The following is a 26,775-nucleotide window of genomic DNA, read 5'->3' as shown; positions in this document are numbered from 1 at the left end:
GGGGCAATGCACATCAAATGCTTAAAACAGCTCTTGGGATGTGGCTTGCATTCAGTTTGTGTTAGGTATTATCATTACCATGATTGGTTGAAGACAGGTCTCTAATGTGACCTCCACTTCTTTCCATGGTTCTTTTAAGATTTTAATTATTAAATTTTGCTTTTATCAATACATTATAATTGATAACAGTGGTTCTCAACCTTCATAATGTGGCAACTCTTAAATACAGTGCCTCATGTTGTGGTGACCCCCAACCACAAAATTATATTCATTGCTACTTCAAAACTGCAATTTTGCTACTGTTATGAATCATAATGTAAATATATGACATGCAGGATATCTTATGTGCAACCTGTGATAGGGTCAGTCAATCCCCTAAGCAGTTTTGACACAGGTTTTGAGAACCACTGGTTTGTAAGATAATTTCATACTTGTTTAGCCACTTTATCGCTGATGGGGCTTTTGTTTGTTTCCCTCCCTCCCTCCCTCCCTCCCTCCCTCCCTCCCTGCCTCCCTCCCTCCCTTCCCTTTTTGTTTTAGAAAGGCTCTCATGTTGTTTAGGTCTTGAATTTGACAAGTAGCTGAAGATTGACATTAACTTCCGATCCTTCTGCCTCCACCTCCTAAATGCTGGAATTACAGGCATGTACTACCATGGGTCTTTGCTGTGTTGGGGATCAGGCCTGCTAGACAAGCACTCTGTCAACTGAACTATTTTCCTAGTTCTAAGTCTTTTCTATTTGAGACAGGGTCTTTCTATGTAGCCCTGGTTGTCATGGAACTTGCTACATAGACCTGGTTGGTTTCCAGCTCACAAAGATCCCTCTACCTCTGCCTGTGAAGTGAGGTTAAAGGTGTGCATCCCCATAGCCAGTGTTTTCCTTGAGGCAGAGTCTCACTCTGTAGTCCAAGTTGGCTTTGAATTGACGGCAATTCTGCTCATCTTCCCAAGTGCTGTGATTACTTGGCCCCCATGTCTGGCTTCATATCACTTTTTTTTCTTTTTTTCTTTTATTTATTTATTAAAGATTCCTGCCCCCTCCCTGCCACCGCCTCTCATTTCCCTTCCCCTCCCCCGATCAAGTCCCCCTCCCTCATCAGCCCGAAGAGCAATCAGGGTTCCCTGACCTGTGGGAAGTCCAAGGACCACCCATCTCCATCCAGGTCTAGTAAGGTGAGCATCCAAAGTGACTAGGCTCCCCCAAAGCCAGTACGTGCAGTAGGATCAAAAACCCATTGCCAGCCGGGCAGTGGTGGCGCACGCCTTTAATCCCAGCACTTGGGAGGCAGAGGCAGGCGGATCTCTGTGAGTTCGAGACCGGCCTGGTCTACAAGAGCTAGTTCCAGGACAGGCTCCAAAGCCACAGAGAAACCCTGTCTCGAAAAAACAAAAAACAAACAAAAAAACCCATTGCCATTGTTCAATAATAGTTGTAGAATAGGTTTTATATTAAAATATACATAGTAATTATAAAATAGAATAAACATCAATTGTACTATATTTTGATATAGGTAAAACCACAGTTTTTATACATCTAGTATAAAATAGTACCCTTCCTAAAACCATCAAAGCCTATAATGCGGTATCTATTCTTGCCTTTTATATATGCACTATCTCAAAAACTATTTAATAAAAGCAGTTCTAAGCAACTACCTTTTCCTTTCATCTATCAGGTTAACTAGGAAGCAGAAAAAGAATAGAAACCAACCTGATAAACAGGAAAAGCAAAAAGGCTGGAATACCACTCTCTGACCTTGGGATTGGTGAAATCCAGGTAAGACGAGAGACCTGCAGAGCACAACAGTGGGCAGTCTGTCAAGAACAGTGGTCTTTACGCAAGATGTGTGGAAAGAAGATATGAGAGTTATCAATGGACGCCTTATGTCAAACACAAAAGACAACTGAGACAGGCATGGTCTGTAACAAGAGAACAAAAGCAATCTTTAAAGACACAAAATGTAACCCTTTCAACACCAGAGCCCACGGGCAAGCCAGTGAACAAGTGTCAGGATGGAGTTCGTCCTTCACTAATGGCTGAGAAAGCCAGGTAGGACATCCACTACTCTGCAGTGAACTCTGTTTTTTTGTTTTTTTTGGTTTTTCGAGACCGGGTTTCTCTGTGGTTTTGGAGCCTGTCCTGGAACTAGCTCTTGTAGACCAGGCTGGTCTCGAACTCACAGAGATGAACTCTGTTTTTAAAGAGAACATGGACTTGTTCCAATGGCTCAAGGGAGAAAAGGGAGATAGGGGCTTCTCCACAGCACTTGGATTTATGACACCGTGGTGATTTCTTTTGGTCTTTGGAGAATTTCTAACAAGGCTTTAGACTAACGACTTTTGCATCTAGAGTTCCACAGGCAGCTGAGGTCACTCAGGAAAGACTGAAAGTCAAAACTGCGAGCTAGAAGGACAAAGAGCAATTACAAGGGAGAGCCTGACCACACTTTAGCCCCACCTCCCACCCCAGGCTGTCCTCACTCCTTACTCCCTATGTCTGTCTGTTTAGAGATGTTGCAGCTGTGAAGATTAGCCTGTTTGCCCATTCTCACTCATTCATCTGATCACACCAGGTGTTATGAAAGGCAATGGCCTGTCTCCCTTAAAGGTGCTGAGAATGTGGCTGGAAGGGAAAGACATGCCCATGAGGAAAGAGAATGCTGGCCATAGACGTTTTATTAACTGGGACAGCACAAGTGGAAGCAAGTGATACCATACCAGGCCAACATATGCCTTCGAAGTCGCCACCTTCTGGGTTCTTCACAAAGAAGCCCTGTTCCTTGGCTTTAGCATATACTGAGTAGTCAGGATCCACCTTGATGTGGGGGTCACTGATAACCACAAGCTGTCAGGACAGAGATTTAGAGAGCATGTCAGCTTTATGAGGCTTGTGTTCATTCAGGTGTTCCCACCATAGTTTCGAGGGGTCGAGTTTTACTCATGGAAAAGTTTGGACATTACTAAATCCCTATGACCTTTCACTTGTTATCAGCCAGGCATGGGTGGTGCACGCCTTTAATGCCAGCACTTGGGAGGCAGAGGCAGGCAGATCTCTGTGAGTTCAAGTTCAGCCTGGTCTACAAAGTCAGTCCCAGGACAGCCAGGGCTATACAGAGAAACCTTGTCTCGAAAAACAAACAAACAAAAAATGTTACCAGGGCTGGAGAGATGGCTCAGAGGTTAAGAGCATTGCCTGCTCTTCCAAAGGTCCTGAGTTCAATTCCCAGCAACCACATGGTAGCTTACAACCATCTGTAATGAGGTCTGGTGCCCTCTTCTGGCCTGCAGTCATACACACAGACAGAATATTGTATACTAACTAACTAACTAACTAACTAACTAAATAAATAAATAAATAAATAAAATGTTACCAAACCCAGGTAAATCCTCTTTTCTAACTATCATGGCTTATCATCTTTACTATTATTTTGCATTTATTTATGTATTTTGTGTGTGTCTGTTCATTGGTCTATAAGAAGTAGTTTTTCTCCTGCCACCACATGTGTTCTGGGGCTTGAACTCAGTTTCTCAGACTTGGTGGCAAAGTACCTTGATCCACTGAGCCATCTCAGCCCCCATCCACATCTTTAAGATTTCAGATCTTCAATCCTCAGTGCAAACTACCAACCACTGCAAGCTGCCCCTTCTTCATCTGAAAAATGGTAATAAGGCCAACTTGAGAGTTTTGTAGCTGGAGGAATAATATGCTTTATCATAATGTCTAGCCCACAATTAAATGCTTGACAAATTATAGTTATTAATTAATTAAGAAATTAGGGGGTTAGGGCTGAGCATGGTGGTCCATGCCTTTAATCCTAGCACTCGGGAGGTAGATGCAGGCAGATTTCTGTGAGTTCATTACTGCTACCCTTCCTTTGCCCTAACCCTCTAGAAGAGGAAAGAGGTACATTAGGAATTATATACTTTTCTGTGGCTTTTCTCCTTCCCCCTTTAAATTTCAGTTCTTTCCTTGACCAAATTTACAGAAAGAGTCTGTCAGTGAAGCATGTATATAAAAATAATAAGAATCTGGTTACATTTTTTAAAAATTACACTTATCAACTTGTGTGTGGAGCAAGGGGAGACGTATGTTTGCCAGGTGTGCATGTGGAGGTCAGAGGACAAGCTACATGAGTTGGTTTCATCCTTCTACCACATGGGCTCCTAGGACCAAACTCAGGTTGTCAGATGTGGGGCAAGCACCTTTACCTGCTGAGCCATCTTGGTCCCCAGGACTCCATGTCTGACCCTCTGTTGTTAAGCCTTTCAAGCCCTACCATGTCCTCTTTCCCTCCTGCCCACTAGCAGTCATCCTGACAAAACAAGCTCTGATGGCCAGAGGCAGGAAGTTTAGACAACCCAGCCCACATGGAAGAACTCGTCCCCATACCACCTGTCAGCCACCAGGGACTCCAAGCTGGGCCCCTTTCCCAGCTTTCTCAAGTCATTTTCAAAGTAGTCAGGAGAGAGCCCTGCTCTCTCCAGAAGGCCTCATGATACGAGATGCTTTTCTGCTTTTGGTGTCTGTGTAGTACCATCAATTCTGACAATGGGACCTTTTAGGGGAGCAGGGTGCCATCACAGCAGGGTAACGACCACTAACAGACTGAAAGGCTCAGGCCCCTTCATTGTTTGGGGGCTTAAACAACTGTGGCAGGGGTGGATGGCGTCACCGCATTTTCGCCCCTGTCTTCTGTCCTCACAGCTACTATTATACTGGAAAGCACTACGTTCACAATGGTTTTCTTCCACCAGAGGGTCTTCCTCTGCTGATGTGCCAAGACAAATCTAACGTTGGGATTAGAAAGCTTTCAACGCCAGGCTGGCTTCACCTTGCGTCTTTTGCTCCTGAGTAGCTCCTGCATCCTTTTGGGGTTTGCGAATCTCTTCTTGTCCCAGGTGAAGTATTTCTTGTCCTCGGTGTGCTCTATGTCCAGCCACATGACATCATATGGAATGTCATGCTCATCAAAACCTGCATCCACTTCCTTCACATCCTGTTCATCTTCATAGTTCCAGCGGCACTGGTGGTACCCCAGGGAAAAAAGAGGGGGCATGGCTTGTGTGCCTAAAAAAGATGACAATGGAGGCCACTGATGTTATTCAAACCAGTGAACATCTCCCCATTCTCTACAGGCGATTAAACACCGAGCTTGACATGCATAGACAAACCAGGAAAAGAAAAACTAGACGCTGCCTTGAAGAAACTGGCAGTTAGGGTGATGGGGCAGACCTTTAAATAAACCCTGCGCTGAAACAGCTGCTATGCTAATGGTATCAGTCTAGCGCTGTGGGAACACATTCATTCTGTTTATAGAGTAAGGTGGGGTCTTTAGAGCTTTCCCAAGGCAGGTGAGAAGGGGGGAAGCCTTGACTAAGTATAAGGATGCCAGGCAGGGAGACTAGGTAGAGCTCATAGGAACAGAGAATAGAGGCACAGGCAAAGTAGTACATGTAGTCCTAGAGAAAAAAATACTGAGGGTCACAGTGTGAGACTGAGAGGAGATGGAACTGGAAAGATCAGTTTATAAAGAGACCTGTACCTCAAGATCAGAATTCTATTCATAATTTCTTTTACAATAAGACATAAAAAATGGCAACGTGGGGGCTGTGGATACAGCTCAGGTGGTAGAGTACTTGCCTAGTGTCCACAAAACTCTGGGTTCAAAATTCCTAGCACTCTACAATGCATGCCTGTAATCCTAGTACTTGGGAGAGGTCGAGACAGAAGAATCAGAAGTTCAAAGTCATCCTTGGCTACATGGAAACTTCAAGACCATCTTGAGATACATGAGACCCTGTCTTAAAAGAAATGAGGGCAGTGAGATGGCTCAGTGGGTAAAGGTTCTTGCCACCAAGCCCGATGACCTGAGTTCAGTCCCTAGGTCCCGCAATGTGGAAGGAGAGAACTGATTCATGAAAATTACCACAAAAAAGCAGCTTTGAAACAAAAGAGCAAACCAAAGGGCAGTTGTTCAACACAGATCTGGAGCGTGGGCAGTAAGGGGGAGGTGGTGTCTGTTGAGCTATGTAGAATGTGTGAGGAAGGCTCAAAGGCAGATAGTAGCACCTCCCTGCTCTAGAAACCTCAGACAGGGACCCCCACATGCTCCTCAAGTGCTAGGGTACCAGACTCATCTAGCCACCAAGGGCTTCCATGTAGAGCCATATAATCATGTGTAACTCTAGCTCCAGGGCTCAGACACCTTCTTCTAGGTCCTGTAGGCACTTTATCTCAACACATACATACATAGTTTTTTTTTTTCGAGACAGGGTTTCTCTGTAGCTTTGGAGCCTGTCCTGGAACTAGCTCTGTAGACCAGGCTCACAGAGATCCACCTGCCTCTGCCTCCCAAGTGCTGGGATTAAAGGCGTGCGCCACCACCGCCCGGCTCATACATAGTTTTAAAATAAAAATAAAATCTTTAAAAAACCCATCTTCATCAGTATCTCTAAGGACGAAAAAAGACAAAAGACTCACAAAGTAGACTAGGGCATCATGGAACAATGAGCACACAGGCAGGATCAGAGATAGGAATACCCTCAACATTAGAAACATGGAGAAAATTTCTCAGAGAAGAGGCAAAAAAAAAAAAAAAGGAGAAAGAACACGGATGTGAAAACTATGAAAGGAACAGCAGACTTCCCCAGGACTGACGGACACGAAGACTGAAGGTGCCCACGTCTCACCCTCAGTACAGAGACCATTTGAAAGGAATGCATCTAGGGAATTCACTGTAAACATTCACAGTATTAGTGATGAGGAAGGTGGCTCAGTGAGAAAAGTCAGATCATGTGGGAAGGAACACAATGAATGGTTTTGGAGTGAGAAGACAGGGGACAGAGAGAAATGCCTTTGAGTTCTGAGGAAAGGAACTTCCCGTCTAGCTGACTCAATTAACAGAGAACACATTTAAAAGTTCAGGGTGGAATACTCCTTAGATACAAGAAGATTGTTCCCAGAGACTAAAGGCTCCAAGCAGGCATATGAAGTGTTAGGGATTAGAGAGTGGGCAGTCCAGTGTCATGTTTAGCTTGTCTGGATGTAATGATGGCAGGAAGAAAAGTGCTTACTACTTAAAATGCATAGGGACGTTGTTTGTGATTTCCATGTAGTGTAGAACAAAGATTAATTTGCAGTGATGTACACAGGATAGACAAAACATAATGGAGTGAGGACCCAGCAATCTCCATGCAAGTACCTGTGAGGGATGAGTACTGCTTGAAGATGTCAGAAGGTGTAGGCCCTGTCAGCAGAAAAACATCAATGATTCCACTCTCCGACATCCAGTGCACATCCGTCCGACACCTGACCTTTTGTTTGGCAGCTGCTGGGCCCATCTGGGTCAGGACGTACTGGGAAAGGATGCAATGGAAATCTGAGAAATTTCACTGTAAACTATAGGCCTCTGTTCTAAGTGAGTCTGTCTACATTTGATAGCTCCTACTGACATTTGTCAATTATACTGTAAAGCTCTTGGTCACAAAAAAATGCTGCTGTTAAAGAAAAGGGCTCTGACTAACTATGGCATGCAGCCACAGTCTATGGCTCACCTCAACTGCTGGCTCCGTGTTGATCTCCACTAGTGTTTCTGAGGCATTCAGCCAGAAAACGGCTAGAGTCCTGCCCTGTTTGTGGGCCAGGAGATAAGGCACTGAACCGTAAATGCCCATTTTGTCATGTATTTGATATCCATAGACATCTAGGTTATAAAGACGGTATGCATCTCCATCCCTGAAACACAAAGGAGGTTCATCACCAAATACACAAGTGGATTGCTAATGACTAGGACAGCTTCATTGTCTCCTGTGACAGACTGTTCACCTCCTGCCAGGCGTGAAGGCACACACTTACAGTCCTAGCACAGGAGAACTGTGAGTTAGGGGCCAGCCTGGGCATGTAACAAGACCCTATATAGAGCCACTCCCCTCCAATGAGTCATCTCTTATCACTTGCCTAAAGGTTTCCTGGCCTAATCTGGTGGATGAGCTCCCCCTTTGTCTCTGCTGGCTCCCTGGGAATCTCAGGCTTAGATCTTAGATACCTTTACTGAGGTCCCCTGTGAATCCTCAGGAAGAGCGGCCACACTGAATCCCTCTGCTAATGGGCTGTGTGAAGACTTCTTTGCAGCTAAGGAAAAGAAGCGCATCCTAACATACCTCCAGATCTGGAACAGGACTGAGATGGGGAGCTCGGAGCTGGAGGGCCAGACTAGTCACTCTGCCTACCTACTAAATAAACAGCCTCTGTTTCTTTTTGGTTTTGTCTCCTTTTAGGCAGATGCCCTGGGATCCATTTGTCAGTAGTGTCAGCCTGAAATGGTCTCTCCAAGGGAATCACAGGTACTGGAGACGCCACGCTCTCTGGCTCATTGTCCTCTTTAGAGTGAAGGTCCTTTTCCAGATCAGTATTTTCTTTTTGGTATTTTCCCAGGGTTCCACAAAAACAGATCCTTCACTGTAAAAGCAAACCTCCTCCCCTTTAATTCCAATTACTCATTTTTATTTCTGTATTTTTGGGCTCACTATTGCAGCCTTTTAATTAGTGTGAGTGTGTGTGTGAGTGTGTGTGTGTTTGTGTGTGAGTGTGTGTGTGTGTTTGTGTGTGTGTGAGTGTGTGTGTGTGAGAGTATGTGTGTGTGAGTGTGTGTGAGTGTGTTTGTGTGAGTGTGTGTTTGTGTGTGTTTGTGTGAGTGTGTGTTTGTGTGTGTGTGTGTTTGTGTGTGTGTGTGTGTGAGAGTATGTGTGTGTGAGTGTGTGTGTGTGAGAGTATGTGTGTGTGTGTGTGAGTGTGTGTGTGTGTGTGAGTGTGTGTGTGTGTGTGTGTGTCACTGGTTCTTTCCACTTTTATGGCCTGTCCTAGTTTCATTTCTGGCGCTGTGACAGATACTCTCACAAAAAGCAACCTAGGGAGCAAGGGCTTCTTTGGCTTACAGTTCCAGACTGCAGTCCACTACTGCAGCGTTCACAGTCAAGAGCAGAGAGAATAAATGTACAGAACCTCGCTTGCGTGTTCTTACCTAGCTTTCAAATCTCCGATACAGTTCAGAACCTGAAAAACTACTAGGAAGGTTTCTTAACTCCGTAAGTGATATCAAGGCAGAGCCCACTTAAGAAATTTTGCTGCTACTTACCCAGTATTTTTAAGTTGGTGTGACTCTGCATGTTGAGGGATACCATAGAGATGTTCAAATCCATGGAAGGAGAAATCCAAACCGACAGAGGAAGGACCTGTAGAGACCAGGCTCATGGCTGAGTTGTTTCTCAAATGGACCAATCTAAAAGATTTAGCTAATAGCTAACAACTTGGCTGGGAATAGAGAGGTCTGAACTTGCCCCTACCAATCAATGCTGTGCATTGACTGTAAGACGCTGTGATGTCTGGACACTGGTGGATGCAATGGATGTGCATGTGAAACTGGGTGTTACACATAATGTGTATGAATGCAAAGCTCTGTCACTTACTACTTATGTTGTCTGAGCTGTGTGCTGCAGCTCCTCCGCCCCCCCCCCCCCCCGCTCCATACTGAGCATGTTCAATCTCTGCTGAGAGAGTTTGTGCTTCTCTTCTGACTGATAATCTTCCTGTCAGCCTGCCTGTGGCTCCCTAAGAACTACCTAAGAACAGCAAGAAGGCTTTCCGGGATCCTCAGGATATGACCTCCCATGACTGTGATATGTGAGCCCATCCCTTGAACCATATTGATAAGCCTGGTGAGAAATGCCATAGATAGGCATGCAGCACCTGTGACAATGACGAAGAGAATTGAGAATTACTAGTTAAAAATGTTAGGGCAGATGAGCTGTATAACTTGGGTTCTCATCATGAAAATATGTGGCATTCCCAGTTGTCTGGTTTACTCAGAACACAAGCAGTATGCTGGCCCAGACCCTTTCCTAACATAAGCTGCACATGGTCCATTATCGCTCTCATTCCTCCATAAGGTGTACACAATTACTTCTCTTTGCACTGCATTATTGAAGAATAGGAAATCCAACCCAGAGATTTCTGTGCACTTTACAGAAGTTACTTGTTTTAAATCCAAAGCTTAAGGAATTTATTTATTTGTTGCTGTGGGACAATGGTCATGTACCTTGTAAAGATTTGTCACTTATATTAGTTTAATAAAATGCTGACTGGCCAGCAGCCAGACAGGAAGTATAGGTGGGGCGACCAGAATAGAATTCTGGGAAGAGGAAAGGCTCAGTCTGCAGTCATCACCCAGATGCAAAGGACACAAGATGAAAATGCCTCACTGTAAAAGGTACCAAGCTGCGTGGCTAATACAGACAAGAATTATGGGTTAATGTAAGATATAAGAGTTAATTAATAAGAAGCCTGAGCTAATAGACCAACCAGTTTATAATTAATGTAGGCCTCTGTGCGTTTCTGCAGGACTAGGCAGGGCAGAAACCTCTGTCAACAATTTGTTTGTTTGTTTATGGCACTGGGGATTGAACCCAGTGTATCCCCTACATTAGCCAGGCAATTCTATCACTGATCTGTAACTCCCACCATCAAATGACTTTTAGACATAAATATTTAGATATTTTGAAATGATCTATTTTAATATTATATCCTTAACTTTGACAATTTACCATTAGCTTTGACATCCACAAATTTTCCAAATGTCTCTTCCCACAGGCCTAGGTCTTCCTGATTTTCCTAATTCATAAAAAGAAGATCAAAATGAGCTTATAAATTGCAACAAATGTGGTTACCATAACAATATATCTTATTTGGATTATTGAGAAGACTGAGGCACTAGCAAAATGGCTCAGCAGGTATAGACCCTTGCCTTCTAATAATGCAAGCTTATCGATCCAAGTTCAACCTCTGGGACCCATGTAAGGGTGGAAGGCAAGAAGTACAAGGCCTGCACGCTTGCTCCACACATGCACTATACACATTCTTACTATGACTACTAACAAACAATTTAAATACAGAGAAAATGCAGTGTGCTAGCACACGCCTCTAATCCCAGCACATGGGAGGTAGAGGTAGTAGATCTCTGTAATTCAAAGCCAGCCTGGTCTACATAGTAAAGTCAGGACTCCAAACTTAGACTCTGCTCAAAAAAACAAAAACAAAAACAAAATTGAGAAACGAGTTTCTCGTAGTTTTGAAGATCAGTTTATAATATATATTTAATAAATTAAATTTGTGTTTTCTATAAAAGCCAATAATCATTCTTATGAATCTTTTTACTGTGTTAAAATACACAACATACACTTTATCCTTTAACCATTTCCAAGCACGCAGCCCAGTGTCACCAAGTATATTTGCTCTGTGGTGTGATGAAGGCCATCCTCAGGCATCCAGCCCCACAAGTCTTTCATCTGCCCACCCTGGACTTCCCTGCAAAATAACAACTCTATTTCCCCATCTCTGCACCCCTGGCAAAACTGCTCTATTTTCTACTCTATGAATTCGACTACAGTCACCTCATAAAGTAGAATTGCACAGTGTTTGTTCTTTCGTGACTGGCTTACTTCACAGGTTGTCTTCGGGTTTTATTCATTTTGTAGCCCACGTCAGAACTTTAATTTTTAGGTCCAAATATTCATTGTTTGTATAGATCACATTTTGGTTTGATCTTGTGTTCTTCCCCTTATGGTTACTGTGGCCAGTGCTACAATGCCCTCACATACAAGAAGTCCATACAAGAAGCAGGGCTACTGGGTCTTACTGCAATTTTCTATTTAATTTTTTTGAGGAACTGCCTCATCATTTGTCACAAATATCTTTATATGAACTAAAATAAAATGGTATTTTGAAAATGTAGCTTTTGCATATAAAAGAAATAAAAGGAAAAAATGTTTGGTTTTTCAAGACAGGGTTTCTCTGTGTAGTCCTGTCTGTCCTAGAACTCACTCTGTACACTAGGCTGACCTCAGACTACAGAGATCCGCCTGCTTCTTCCTCCCGAGTGTTGGAATTAAAGGTGTGCACCACCACTAGCTGCCTAGAAGGAAAAGTGTTCATGTGAAAACATGAAGTAAAACATGAGAATCTAATAACTTCAGTCAGTTCTAACTTTTTCTCACACATATGTATTCATTGTCATGTGTCAGAGGGTGAATAAGCCACCGTGTACATGTAGAGGTCAAAGGACAAACCAAGGAATTAGCTCTCCTTTTCCCATGTGGGTTCTGAGGGTCGAACTCAGGTCATAATGTTGGCAGCACTCCTGAGCCATCTTCCTGGCCCAACGTCAGTGCGTTTTGATAGGCCAGAAGCAGACACCTGTTTTTACTGAGTTTCCCCTCTGCAATCATGTGTACGTCCATGCTGGTTTGAGACGTCAGATAAATTGGAAGGCAGTGATTTCTCGGGGCTTGCCTCTTTCTATAGCTACAACTTTCTCCATTTTACATAAGAAAGAGGAAAATATAAACTGTATGAAAGAAATTTTGCTTAAAAGTGAACTGTCCATTTCTAGCTTCCTTCTTCATCATGAAAGCTTCTGTAAAGCGAGCCTGTGCTTCTTTGAAGCCACATCTGCAGGCCTGAAGTGATGACTGTGCTACCTTGGGGCCCAGCATAAGCATTACAGTCTGGGAACTCCCTCAAACAGTGAAAACTTTCCTATAGCGATGGTTAGTAACATATGTGACAGGATCAGTAACTAAAAACTGCGACTCAAGCTATCTGATCAGCTATCTCCCAGTGGACGTGACACATCATCACAGTGCAGTCCACAGTCATGCACTCACCCTCTCTGCTCTGAAACAGTTTTCTCATCTTCATCAATACAGATGAGTCTTAAGAAAAAGAAAACTGCCAGGCCGTGGTGTGTGCCTTTAATCCCAGCACTTGGGAGGCAGAGGCGGGCGGATCTCTGTGAGTTCGAGACCAGCCTGGTCTACAAGAGCTAGTTCCAGGACAGGCTTCAAAGCTACAGAGAAACCCTATCTCAAAAAAACCAAAGGGGGAAAAAAACTTTGTCCTTAGGGCACCAGAAATACTTTCATCATTGCAAACAGTCAGGTATGCTGGTACACACACACAGAACCTCCGCACTCAGGAGGTTGAGGCAGGAGGATAGCTGTGAGTTGGAGGCCAGTCTGGGTTACATAATGTATTTCAGACCAGCATGGGCTACAGAATCCTGGGGAGACAGTTCAGTGGTAAAGCACTTGCTGTTAAATGTGTGGAGACTTGTGTTCAATTCTCAGCATCCCTGTAAATGTTGGATAGACACAGTGCACTGCACTAGGGAGGCAGACACGTGATCCCAAGACAAGCTGACTAGAAGACCAGCTTGCTGTGGAATATTTCAACTAGGCAAAGATATGTTACATTTGTTTATGCTGTGGAATATGACTTTAACTATGTGAAGGTGTGTTACTTTGTTTCTGCTGCCTTTTTAACGATGTGAAGATGTGCTACATTTGTTTAATTATGTAAAGGCGTGCTGCGTTTGTTTCCCCTTGCCTGCCTAAGACACCTGATTGGTCTAATAAAAGGCTGAACAGCCAACAGCTAGGCAGGAGAAGGATAGGTGGGCTGGTGGGTAGAAAGAGAATAAGTAGGAGAAATTTAGGCTCAAGAGAAGAAGGAGAACAAGGGAGAAAGCGAGGAACATGTCCGCAGCCAGAAGGCAGGAACTCAGCAGCCAGCCAGACATCAGAAGCAGTGAAAGTAAGATATCCAGAAGGAAAGGTAAAAAGCCCCAAGGCAAAACATAGATGAAGAGAAACAGGATAATTTAAGTTAAAAGAGCTAGCAAGAAATAAGAGCCAAGATAAGGCAAGCACTCAAAACTAATAAGTCTCTGTGCCTTGATTTGAGAGCTGGTCGGTGGTCCAAAAAGAAAGCCTGACACACTAGCTAAATTAGTTAAATTTTGGGCCCAGAGATGTGAGTCCAGTTCCACCTTGACTAAAGGTTAGAGAGTTTGAGCTTGTTTTTTACTCTTTCAAAGTTGTTGACAACAAGTGTGGCTACAAACAAGATGTCCTGACCTAGGGTGTGGTTACTTGGTGTTCTGGACATTAAGACGGCCCACAGAGGTGGGTCTGTTCCACCCTGACCAAAGGTCAGAGAATTTAAGCCTATTCCTGCCCCTTCATTTTAAAACAGGAGGTTTGACCAAGGGAGTGACTGCCTACAGGATACTTTGTCTAAGGTATATTCGCTGCATATCCTGCCCAAAACATCAGAATGCTTAAATCATGAAATAGTGCCTTAATGTCTCAAGAACTGAAACAAGTAACTGCTCTGGTTGTCCTTTGTGTCATGTTAAAGCAGTCTTTTGCCTTCTTCCCTCCTTTTTGGATTGGAGTATATAAACATACGGAAAATAAATGCAGGCAGATTCAGCATTCACTGAGTTGCCCTCACATTACTATCCTATGTTCAGTGTTTCTTTCATATCTCTGTTCCTCCGACCTAATCCTTCTATCCACACGCCCCTACACTGGAACGTACAAACCCCAGCAGGTGAGAGACTGCCACATGAGGTGGAGAGTAATTGAAAATGACAACTTCTGGTCTTCACATATGCATGCATGTACACATGTGCACAGACATGCGCATACCACACCCACATGTACAAATACAAAAGACTTCTAGTTGTCTATTCTTCATAACTCAGCCAAAATAATCTTTTAAAAATAGAAGTGAGACCACTTATCCCTATATTTAAAACCTTCTTTGTTCTTAGGGTTGCTGTGGAATAATCTTTGTACACTGTAAATATGTATTTCATTGTTCATAAATGGCTAGGCAGGATTTTTGGGGCAGAGAGAATGCTGGGAAGAAGGAGGACAGAGTTTGAGGTGTCACCAACAAGACATGGAGAGGAAACAGGAGGTGTAAGATGAAAGAGACATAACACCACGTGGCAGAATGTAGAGTAATAGAAATGGGTTAGTTTAAATTGTAAGGTCTAGTTAGTAATAAACCTGAGCTATCAGCTAAACATTTATAATTAATATTAAGTCTCCATATTTGTTATGTGGGAACTGGTGGGCAGGAAAGAAACGTCAATCTACATAGGTCAACTGAAAAAGGTCAGCTTAAAAGAGGTACTCTCTGAGGGACAAGAACCTTAAGTCAGTTTAATGATGAACTACCAATTTCTTCAACAGTGCCTGCCCTGTAGGCGGCAGTCTTCAACAGATTTTATTAAGAAAAAGAGCATTGCTAGTCTCTCCATAGAACAGCCTTGCCTAGCTCTTTAGCATTTACCCGTCTCCTTTCCCTTTGTGTTCCTTCCTGCCAACAAAAGAAATATATGGATACAGTACACATCATATACACTGCACATGCACACACACACACACACACGGAAATGAAATGTAATAAGAGGTAAATAGAAAATACTTGAGGAAGACACTGGTACTGATTTCTGGCTTTCACTTTTGGCATGCACACACGCACTAAGAAGACTAAGGTGTTAAGGTGAGCATACAAACAAAGACAAGAAATCCCCTTCTATATACAGCAGCACACTTACCAAGCCAAGCACCCTTCCAGAGAGGAGGGCAGCAGAATCCACTACATGCTTACAGGAGTGTTAAAGAAAATCAAGGGTAAATTGCTAGATCTCAATTACCTGAGAGGAGTCAGCTGGCACACTCTCCTGGTTCCCTTTGGTAGCTCTGTTTTAAACACAGATAAAGTTGTTTCAGGCAACGGGAAGACTGGCAGGATTTAATGCAATAACAAAAACTCTCATTTCCAAGTCTTCATAAATTCTATCCTTTCATTTATTAAATATGACATCATTATAGGCCAGGCATGGCATCACATAACTACTCTAAGGATTTAGAGGGCTAAGGCAGGGTATTAGGAGTTCAGTCACTGTTGCCTGCATAGCAACTTCAAGGTCAATGGGGGTAGGAGGGGTAGGAAAGGTGCTTGCTGCCAAGACTGGTATGGTCTGGAAGAGAGGACTCTCCCATTTTCACCAAGTGTTGTTTTAAGGTCTCCCAGTCTACACTTGCTGCTTTTATCATCAGAGTAAGTGATGTGGCCTACAGAAATATTTCGCATCATCTATTTCTACATGATGATTTTTTAAAATTGTAACATTTTTTTTTTGTTTTTTCGAGACAGGGTTTCTCTGTGGTTTTGGAGCCTGTCCTCGAACTAGCTCTTGAAGACCAGGCTGGTCTCGAACTCACAGAGATCTGCCTGCCTCTGCCTCCCGAGTGCTGGGATTAAAGGCGTGCGCCACCACCGCCCAAGTTGTAACATTTTTATTCTGAAATGTTAGCACTGGAAAATCTTACTACTTATCATAAAATTAATATATCCCCATTGTGGAAAAATTAAAAAGTAATGAAAAGAAGGGAAAATAAAAATACCTAAAATTCTGACTACTCTGTCATTATCATATAAATATTCTATCAGTTATTCTCTGTTGCTGTGATGAAACACAGTGATCCAGGCAACAGAAAGAGACGTTTATTTGGGTGCAGGATTCCTGAGTGTCCATGATGTTGGCGTGGAGGTCGTAGGCGACAGACCTGACAACTGGAGCAGGAGCTGCGGGTTGCATCTTGAATCACAAACAGTAAGCAAAAAGTGAACTGGGGGTGGTGTGTGTCTTTTTACCCTTAAAGCCTGGTTCCAGTGACATACTTCAACAAGACTATACCTAAGACTCCTCAAACAGCACCACAACTGGGGACCAGTATTCAAGCCAGAGGCTATGGAGACATCTTACTCAAACTACCACATTCTTCAACTTTTTTTTTTTTAAACAGAGGAACAGTAACAATTTTTGTGTGTGTTGGGGGGAGAGGGGAGAAAGCTCAGCCAACAAGGCAGGAGGACCTGAGTTCGAGGTAGCTGGTATTTACAGAGTTTTATTATTAAGGTAGGTCCTTAAGGGTCAAGTAATGTACATATAAATACCTTTGCTTGTGAGGAACTTGTAGGTGCTCAAAGTATAACTGGCCCAGGGAGTTGATGCTGAGTAGAGTCTCGTCCTCAGACACCAAGTCTATCTTGAATGGGTTTGCTGAGATATGACACTTCAGGTCGCCTTTTCCGTCTATCAGTATCAGGCTGCCAGCATCCCCTGAGCACGAGACCAGCCTGGACAATGGAGCAGGAAAAGAAAAATAAGTTGGTACAGGTTTACATGAGTCGACGTGATTTGCAATTCGGAGTGTTGGTCACCGAATGAGTCTTCCTATGACAGGGAATAGGTATGTCTACAGTAGGAGCCATTGTGGAGAGGAAAGGAAAGAACTTGGACAGAACATAACTCTACCATATACTTCAACCTCCTATGACTAATTCTTTGTCTATGAAATATACATAAAATTAAAAACTAGTAGAATTTTTGGAAAAAATTAAGTGAAATCATACATTCAAAGTAATTGGTACAGGTTGGAAATGCAACCAAATGTTCATCATCATCATCATCGTCGTCACCATTTCTGTCTATAAAGCCTAGTGACACTTGGGCACACAGAATCTAAATATTCTTATTTATTTTCAATTTTTTAACTTACATATTAAAATTTTATTTTGTGTGCCGTGTGTATGTGTAGGGGTGTGCGCACATGGAGTGGGAGGACAGCTTACAGGTGTTAGGCCCAAACTCAGGTCATCAGACTTAGAGGCAGCACCTGTTTCTGCTGAGCCATTGCACTGGCACTATGACAATCTCATACTTCTCCAGGCAGGTGATTCTTCTCCTCACGAGGCTGGCTGTAATAGGCTCTCTGGTTTGGAGGCAGTGAAGGCTGGTAAAGGTGAGGCATAAGGAACACAGAAGTCCCTTTGCAAAGTCATTCTCAGCCGAGGTCTATTCGTTGTGCTCAGGCATGACAGGGACAATTTATCAGAAGGAATAGGAAGGCGACAGAGAGATGGCTCAGCAGCCAAGAGTGATAGCTGCTATCGGGGAGGACTCACATCTGGCAAATCACAACTGCCTGTAATTCCAGCTCCAGGGGATCTGATGCCATTTCCTGCCCTCCTCAGGCAACCACACATGTGTAGTGTGAGTGTACATAAGAAACATCCACAGAAGGAGCAGGAAGAGGGGTTCTGCTGGAATGGAAGGCTCCTTGGAGCTTGGAATTTGGGAATTTATATTTATCCAAATCTCAAATGCTGGCATTCATAATTTCTGCAGTTGATGCCCTAAATCACAGATCTGAGTAGGCTGTGGACTCAGCTTATGATTTAATTCAGCAACCTGTGATATAAAACTCTGAGTCTGTATCTGTAGAGACTCTGTAGCCAGATAGGACATGAGATTGTCATAGAAATGAAGTGGTTTTCTAACAGTGCTGTGAGTTCAGAATTTAAAACCTTGAGGTGGTTGTTTTATGTCATCAAATGCTTCAGAGAGGCTGATGTCAGCCAGGTCTTCTCAGAGGTTTGAATTCTGAGTGGCAGTCACAATGTGCTATATTCCCACCACGTGGTTTGCTTTCAGTAAGCCCCTCAGTACAGCTGACTATCACCAGAAACTTAGCAAGAGCACAGAATGCTGTGGTTTAGTCCTCTTGTGTCAGGCTGCTGGGTTATCATGACAAATTACCACAGGCTGGGTTGTTTAGCTAGCAGCTCTGAAACTCTAACCGAGGTGTTAGCAGGTTGGCTTGTTGTAAGGCCTCGCTCCATGGCCTGCAGATGGCTGCCTTGTCACTGAATATCCTTGTGTATGTGTCACCCGAGTTCTCTGAGTTTACAGGGAGAGCAGTCGGGATGTATTAGGGCACCACTACCGAGTTCCTGTTTTAACTATCATTTTAACACATCTCTAAAGGCAGTTGTGTTCTGAGGTTCTGGGGATGAGGCCTTCAGCATATAAATTTGGGGGACAGGGAGACACAATTCTGCTCCCTGCACTGGTATTCTATCCTTCAATGGTACCCTTCACTGCCAACTATGTCAGCTAGTTAATCTCACATCAACACCATGTCAACCAGGACTTGACTGTCAATAACAGAAACAGTCCTGGTTATTTTAAGTAAAAACAACGTAATTTACCAAAGAGAACTGGTTGTCTATTACATCATTAGGAGGGTTTAGACAATGGGTTAGCTCTCCGGTAAAGGCTCCAAGCATAAAACTGGATAACTAGACAGTCAGTGATCTTATATCTCCACTACAATCAGGAAGCAGAGAAATCAGAAGTCACGTGGCTACTGCTTAGCTCCAGGATCACGCCATCTTAGCTGTAATATGAAGATTAGGGACCTGTGGCCCTATTAGTGGCCTTATAGCCAGTCTACAGTTGCCAGATCTAGATAAGCACAATAGTACTGAATATTTTTGTTAAGTACACATGATTGGCAGAAAGTGAATCACATCAGAAACTCTAGCTAGAAAGGGGTCTGGGAAAGGGCAAAGGCTGCTTTCAGTGTTTTTGTTATTTTGGTAGCTAAAGGTCCCCCAGAAAGTAGTTGGAACTGAAGCAGAACTAACAGCGATACTTATCACACAGTGTTTATGTAATCTTTAGTATCTATGGACCATGTGTTTCAATGGAAAATAACCTACATAAAACTGTGGTAGGATATGGGGGAAATTAAAGCATCTGTCTTAACCTTATATTCTTTCAGTGACAAAGCAACAGGAATTACCAGGCAACACAACTGATGTTTTACCTGGATGTCTGCAGAGAACTGATAGAAATTTTATGAGTACTTGAAAAATCCTTTAATCCCTAGAGATTTTTCTCACCTAGATACTAATCATTAATTTATCTCTGGCTTTAAGTAAAATTATACGTTAGGCTTCTGAGAACACCCTTAATTAAAAGTGAGTCTGTCTAGCTGTATAAATCACTGTGAGAGTTAGCGAGTGTATTAGATCTCTTGAGCCATGGTGCTAATCCGAGTGAGCAAATTAAATAGCTTTTCTTCTGCTTGGTTCCAAAGTCTGCCTAATAAACTATTTTGTTGTGAGAAACAGAGCTGGCCCAAATTTCTGTCTCTTCTCATTTGGAGGTACAAAACAGTTTCGGAATGGGAGCTAAAGAAAAACCTAATAGGTAATGTAGAAAATTTATAAATGTATCCTCAAATGATTAAATACTAACCCTGTAGCCAACTGGTTATAACTCTGAACAAACAAAATAGGAGGTGCATTCAAGTTATGATTAAAAAAACATGCCAAGGTTGTGCATAATAGACCCTGCCCATGGCTTACCTTACAGTTCCTAGTTTGCTGGTGATGACATCAGGGACTTCATACCTTGGTTTCAGTGGAGTTTCTTCATTGATTTTAAGTCTGAAAATATTTTTCTCTATCCCATAAACTTCAACCCGGAGAGGAACCTGGGAGTAGAGGTGTGAGAGTAGCTTCAACAGGTTACCTCAGTGATAATCTATTCTAATAGTCAAATTACAATAATTAGGAAAGCATTTCTTTAAATTATCATAGGCCAAACAAATTGAAAAATGCTGGCCAAAACCAAAAAAAAAACCCAAACAAACAAAAACAACAACAACAACAACAACAAAAAAAACAAAACCACATCCCAAATCTATGCCTGTACTTGCTTGGTTAAGGCTATAGCACAAGAAACATCTTCTGTGTGTCTGAGGCTAGGTAAACATGATTATCCAAACTAGGATCTTCAGAATAAAAGGGGTTTCTGCTAATAATTAAACTAGATAATTGCATAAGCTGCAACCAGACTTGACAAAATCGGGACATATGACCAGGCACCGAAGTGCTAAGAGTTTGGGTGTTAAATTCAGGGTAGCCAGGCTCCAGCTGAATGAAAGACGAAAGAATCAGGCCCAGGAAAAGAACTGAGAAAAATCATCTTTACAATTCTTCAGCATGGATAAAATGAGGCTCACTGAACTAAAATCAACAGATATTTTACAGCCAGTAAAAATAATAGGCTTCTAGGGAACTTTCTCAAAGGGCTGGGGAACCTAGGTAAAAATATCCAAGAGGGATGGAAACAACACAAAACTACAAAGAGAGAAAAACAAGAGCAGAGACCTCATAGGAACAGAAATGGCTGGATTTGGGTCAGAAAACGAAGCACCTAGATCAGAGGATGACTTGGAGACAAGTTTTTAACCAAGTGTATCATACTAGTCTGTAGGCGGAGACTGCTCTTTGGCTTCCCAAATAATCACACAGAAAGTATACTAATTACAACACAGTTTGGCCCATTAGCTCAGTCTTCTTATTAACTAACTCTTACATCTTAAATTAACCCACTTCTATTAATCTGTGTATTTGCACGAGGGTGTGGCTTACTGGCGAGGATCTGGTGTCTGTCTCCTTCGGCAACTACATGGTGTCTCAACGACTCTGCCTACTTTCTCTCTATATCTCTGTTCGAATTTCCTGCCTAGCTTTACTCTACAAAGCCACTGGCTGAAACAGCTTCTTTAATAACCAATGGTGACAAAAAAAAAAAACATATTCACAGTATACAGAGGGGATTTCCACATCATTAGTCTACTGTAAATTCTTCTGCTGAGCTTTGGTTACACATGGGTACCTACACTGTTATTATGTCTGCTATGATGTAGGCTCAGCCGTAAAGGCCACATAATGTAGTGTAAACGACATGAGGTTGTGAAGGCAGAAGACAGGCGGCACTGAAAACAACAGCAGCATTTGAAAAGCCATGTGACTGGAACCACCTTGCCTCTGGGACTAGAGGAGAGCAGTCAGGGCCCACTATCAGTAATACTGTCCTGAAGTGCTACCAGCTGGTGCTGTGGCTGTAGATGCATTCATAGCCACTCTAATACAGGACTGCTATAGAACTGACTATAATGACTGCTTACATGCTCACTTTTTCACATACTTGAGTTGTTTTGAGTATGCCATTAGAATCCCAACATTTGAAAATGCCCCAATACAAAAAGAGCTGAAACTCATATGATCTATTTCTCACAAGCCAGACATACAGTCTTGTGGTTCTTTTTAATAACTAACGTTTATTTTATATGTAATATTGTGACCACTACACTCCTAGAGGGGTTGCAATTTAGAGAAGATGATACCTACATAAAATTTACGTAAAGCTGAGATGAAAGTACAAATACAGAATTAGTGGCAAAATAGTAAGGGGAGTACTAATGTGTGCAAGGTGAAAGCCTGGGAAGTCTCTCTTGGAGGAAGGGACTTAAGCAGGGCCTTCAAGAATTGGTAGGAGGATAAGTATCTTTTGCTGTGATAAACACTATTGCTAAGAGCAACTTGATAAGAAAAGAGTTTATTTTATATTGTATCTTACAGTCTACCATGAAGGTCAGAGCAGGAACTCGAGGCAGGAACTGATGCAGACACCATGGAGGGGTGCTGCTTACTGCCTTGCTCTTCATGGCTTGCTCAGATATCTACTTTACACAATTCAAGACTACTTGCCCAGGGATGCCATATCCCACAGATAGCTGAGTTCTCCTACATCAATAATTAAGAAAATGCCCCACAACACAGGTTAACCTGATGGAGGCATGCTATCAATGGAAGCTCTTTCTCCCCAGATGACCCTGGATCAGATTCTTCCCAATCTTTTCTGCCTGTGAGTTAAATATCATCAAATAATGTTAAGACTGTAAACAGAACAAAACAAAACAGAAAAATGTAAACAATGGGCCCTTATTGTAAGCAACCTCTCGTGTTCTTGTCTTTTTGTTTAGATAAGCTATGCGACCTGTTGGGGGTGGTGCAGTTTTGAGCCTTTGGCTGATAACGAATCTCTCCCTTGTGCCCAGCTGCCCCTAAGTGTAAGTTGAACATTTCTTCCTTTGGCAGCTGTTGCCATGGCACACAAGCTGCCTTGAACAATTCAGGAAAGGCTTTGTGGAAGCTATGCCTCAGCTACAGAGAACACTGCAGCCAAGATGCCGCTGAACCCACACATGTCTGCTTCAACATGTCTCACTCTACTGCGGAAACCTTCATTTGAGTTATGAAAAGCCTTGATGGTCACCAGATGAACTTGCCTACAGCTTCTCCAGAGGGCTGCGTTAGATCTTGTCATAGCAGCCCTCAATTAGGTCAGGAGGAGGAACAGTAGTTCCCTTGGAACTCAGCAAAGACTCTGAGCAGTGCTTATGCAATAACTGGTGGGAACGGAAACTATGCTATGATTAGCGGCATTACAACCTGAGCCCAAGCATGCCATACTCCTTTTCTAGATATACAAGTTAGCTGTTTTCAGCTTATTTGTTTGCATATTATAGTGTGTTATTTATTTAGCTATTTTTAATGGTCTCAGCTATTTGTGATAACTGCAAGCATGGATTCTATGGAACAACGATGACCTCCTGCTAATTTTTAGCCCATTTCTGGAGGGCAATTAGCCTATCCAGGTATGGTTCTGTTTGGCCAGTTCCCAATTAACTGCTTGTTGGCCACTCAGGATGAACACCACTTGCTAAGGAGCAGCTGTGCCCCATCTGCTGAGGAGGTGGCTAGTTGGCAAAGTCTCATCTTAATCCCACTTAAATGAAGAGGCAAGGAGTAACTTCATACAGAGGCTTAGCGATATACTTGGATCCTTAAAGAAGCTGCTAGAAGCATCTCTGGTGAAACCACGTTAACAGGCTGCAAAAGAAAGTAAAAATGCTTACAAATGTTTAATCAAATCAGCAGAAAACACCAAAGTTAGCAATATAAACTACATTAAAGATAAAGCTTTAGTCCAGCTAACCTCACTAATGGATAACATCCATTTCCCTATATTAGTGCCAAAAGGCCAGTCTCTGCTGTCCAACCTGTGTCAAGTTTTCATTCAAGGCAAAACGTTCACAACAGTAGGAGGGAAAGATCAAACCGGAACAGAATTTTAAAGTAGACACTTTTCTAATCATTTTCCTTAGTCTTTTTCTTCTAACAGCTTCTTTATTGGACATTTACCTGTATATTTACAAATGTACTATTTTTGACTGCTATGTGATATTAGGCCTATGAGAGCTCATGGGGAGAGTCCCTGGAATGGAATTACTGCCTTTATAAGAAAAGAATAGAATTTGCTTTGCCTGTGTCTTCCAATCATGTGGGATACGAGGTCTGTAAGCCAGGAAGAAAGCCATTTCCTGATGTGGGTGTTGGCTTCTTGAAAACTAAGTCTGCTGTTTAAGTCACTCGGTCTTTGGTATTTTGTTATGCAGCCAAGGCAAACTAAGAGAATATTGCTAAAGCTTGATTCTGTTTCCTCATTGCTTATTAGGAGTGGATTTAAGAAAAAGAACTAGACTTCAAGATTGACAAGAAGTCAAAATCTGAAGTCAATCGTTTAAGGTTTTAAAAGTGTGGGCTTAGGCAGCTGGGCAGGCAGGCACAAGGAGTTCCTGGTTTGTCAGAATTTGCCTGCTCAGTGCAATTGAAGAAGTGCAGCTGTGAGCTGAATATGATCCTCTTAGATTCTGGACTTCGTCTTTCTGAACCTGAAAGAAAAAAGCTTTCATTCTTATTAGCTGCACATACACAGCTTGTTCTAAATCTCTGGACCATGTCCTTAATACATTTGTCTCAGCCTAGGAATGACCTTTGACCCTGTTCCTATGCAATGAGATGGTTAGGAAGTACAGACAACTTCTCAGATTACTGTCTGAAGAGTATTATCTTTACTGTCCATCAAACCAATAGAGGGCATGGAATCCTAATCCCCCTAGTTACCTGAACATCTTACTTGAACATTAAAATGTAATTAGGCAGAATTTCAGGGTGACTTTTTAAAATATACATCTGCTTGAGATCAGATTACACAGATTCCAATACAGTCTTGATATTTGAACGTGGAGTATTAAGTAGCCACAAATTTCTCAGTCTTGGGGGCTTTGCTGCTGACATTTCGGATAATTTGCTCTTTCTTGATGGACTTCCTGGCTCCTTTCTGAGCCATGTGCTGTCTTGTGTTAAGATCCATCCTCTGGGCCCCTCTGCACTCTAAAGTCTTCTTTTTGGAGGTCATCCAGATCTGTTAGGCTCTGGTTGGCACGTGACTTGAATTACCTTGCCTCTCAATGTTTAGGATCCAAAGAGAAAAGAATGATCTCTTATAACATAAGGAAGCATGTGCAGGAGTCTAGCACTCACTGAATTGGTGTCAAGGTGTGTTAAGAAGTGAATTTTGATTTATTTATGGTATTTGAAGTAATTCTACCTTATTTTCTTTGCCTTCACTTTTTTTTGTTTGTTTTCTTTTTTTTTGAAACAGGGTCTTGATGTGGGAGTGTCATATCAATCTGTTGATTTCATTGGTTATGTAATAAAGAAACTGCTTGGCTGGTTCTCATAGGTTAAAACATAGGTGGGAGGAGTAAACAGAACAGAATGCTGGGAGGAAGAGGAAGTGAGCTCAGACTCAGCTTTCCTCTCGGGAGCAGACGCCTCAGAAGAGACGCCATGCCCAGCTCCCAGGCAGACACGCACGATGAAGCTCTGACCCAAGATGGACGTAGGCTAGAATCTTCCCGGTAAGCCCACCTTGGGGTGCTACACACAGATTATTAGAAATGGGCTAGTCCAGGTGCGAGAGCTAGCCTAGAAGAGGCTAGATAAAAATGGGCCAAGCGGTGTTTAAAAGAATACAGTTTCCGTGTAATTATTTCGAGTAAAGCTAGCTGTGGGGGTGGCCGGGTGCCGGGGACGCAGCCCCGCCGCTCCTATTTCAACAGGGTCTCTCTGTGTAGCAGTACTAGCTGTCCTGGAACTAGCTCTTGTAGACCAGGCTGGTCTCAAACTCACAGAGATTTGCCTGCCTCTGCCTCCTGAGCGCTGGGATTAAAGGCGTGTGCCACCACTGCCTGGCTGCTTTGGCATTTTTATGACAGTGGATTGTTCAACAGGTTCTATGCACTCAGCCATCACAAGGATTGATAAGGGTTTTATTTCCAGATCATGGCCACTGCAACTTGCTGCAGTCAGATACAATGAAGAGAACAAGGACATTAAAAAATTATCAGAAAAAAACAAGACAAGAAAGTGCCTGACATCTGGTGGTAAGCCCAAAGTTTCCTGGAAAGTCTTGTGGGATCACTAATCTGGGAGTCAAGTTTGTGGCATACTAGTAGTTTCTAAATTAAAGTCCTAGAGAACCTCCTCCAACACTGTGGGATAATTTTTATCCTGTTTTCTGTTGCATTTCCTCAATACAGCATTACACAACGGGAGCTGTGCAGTCACAGGGAGATTTCACACAACGTTCAACTGGCCGAGAACTGGAAACAGTTGGACAGTTAGTGGAGTCACTGTGAGCGGTTAGTGGACCCAGACCACAGTCTTAAGAAACTGTTTCTGTTTCAAGAAATACCAGCTAATGCATATTGGTCTGAGAGGCTCTAGAAGCTTAAGCTGCGCTTAGGAGGTGGAGGAGTACTGAAAGTCAGGGTTAGGAGTTGTGCAGTCTCACCTTCTGGTCCAGCTCAAAATAATTCCGTACCTGACCCATCTCTGTGACACATACGAAGCAGTGTGATCAACTGAAAGGTGAGACAAAAGTCCTTAAAATATCCTACTGAAATTTCTTTACGTTGTATGAGCTATGGTGATCAGCTAGTGAAAAAGCTCAGAGTCAGAATCCTCATGTCTTGGATTTTCTACTACACAACACTCTTATAGGTTCTTTGGCAACCTAAATTTTGAATTTTGAACATTTGTTGAATCTGCCCCTTGTTCAGGCTTCATGAGAAACTATTCTACAATACAGAGCTGGAAAGTGTATGGATCTTTGGCAGAATCTGTCAAAGACAGAAAATTAAAGCTATGTAGCACAGGGCAAATGTCTTCCTAGATTTCATTTTCCTTGTTTGATAATTGGGGACAATACAATGCATGTCTTAAGTACATTATGGAAACGAGTTAAAAGTAA

General features: G+C 42.7%; 1 protein-coding gene and 1 long non-coding RNA gene across 4 annotated transcripts in view; one reads left to right on the top strand and one right to left on the bottom strand.

The window, feature by feature from the left end:
* Nucleotides 1-26,775, bottom strand: part of Ganc (glucosidase alpha, neutral C) — a 58,031-nt gene that overhangs the window by 25,706 nt on the left and 5,550 nt on the right. For all 3 annotated transcript variants that reach the window (XM_075961867.1, XM_075961868.1, XM_075961869.1), the window contains exons 4-13: nt 20,130-20,257; nt 16,869-17,051; nt 15,562-15,607; nt 10,598-10,664; nt 9,133-9,229; nt 7,553-7,733; nt 7,201-7,354; nt 4,831-5,066; nt 2,717-2,843; nt 1,710-1,789 (exon numbers count right to left, since the gene is read on the bottom strand). In XM_075961867.1, the coding sequence (XP_075817982.1) occupies nt 1,710-1,789; nt 2,717-2,843; nt 4,831-5,066; nt 7,201-7,354; nt 7,553-7,733; nt 9,133-9,229; nt 10,598-10,664; nt 15,562-15,607; nt 16,869-17,051; nt 20,130-20,257 (1,299 nt within the window). The remainder of the gene's footprint in view (nt 1-1,709; nt 1,790-2,716; nt 2,844-4,830; nt 5,067-7,200; nt 7,355-7,552; nt 7,734-9,132; nt 9,230-10,597; nt 10,665-15,561; nt 15,608-16,868; nt 17,052-20,129; nt 20,258-26,775) is intronic.
* On the top strand, nt 25,299-26,412 carry LOC142843856 (uncharacterized). Its single transcript, XR_012909698.1, has 3 exons — nt 25,299-25,381; nt 25,803-25,906; nt 26,063-26,412. It is a non-coding gene; the product is annotated as an uncharacterized LOC142843856 (long non-coding RNA).

This window comes from Microtus pennsylvanicus, chromosome 2 (assembly GCF_037038515.1).
Source record: "Microtus pennsylvanicus isolate mMicPen1 chromosome 2, mMicPen1.hap1, whole genome shotgun sequence".
Taxonomy (NCBI): Eukaryota; Metazoa; Chordata; class Mammalia; order Rodentia; family Cricetidae; genus Microtus; species Microtus pennsylvanicus.
The sequence above is the reverse complement of the archived record's forward strand: the minus strand, read 5'-3'. Positions and strand labels throughout refer to the sequence as shown.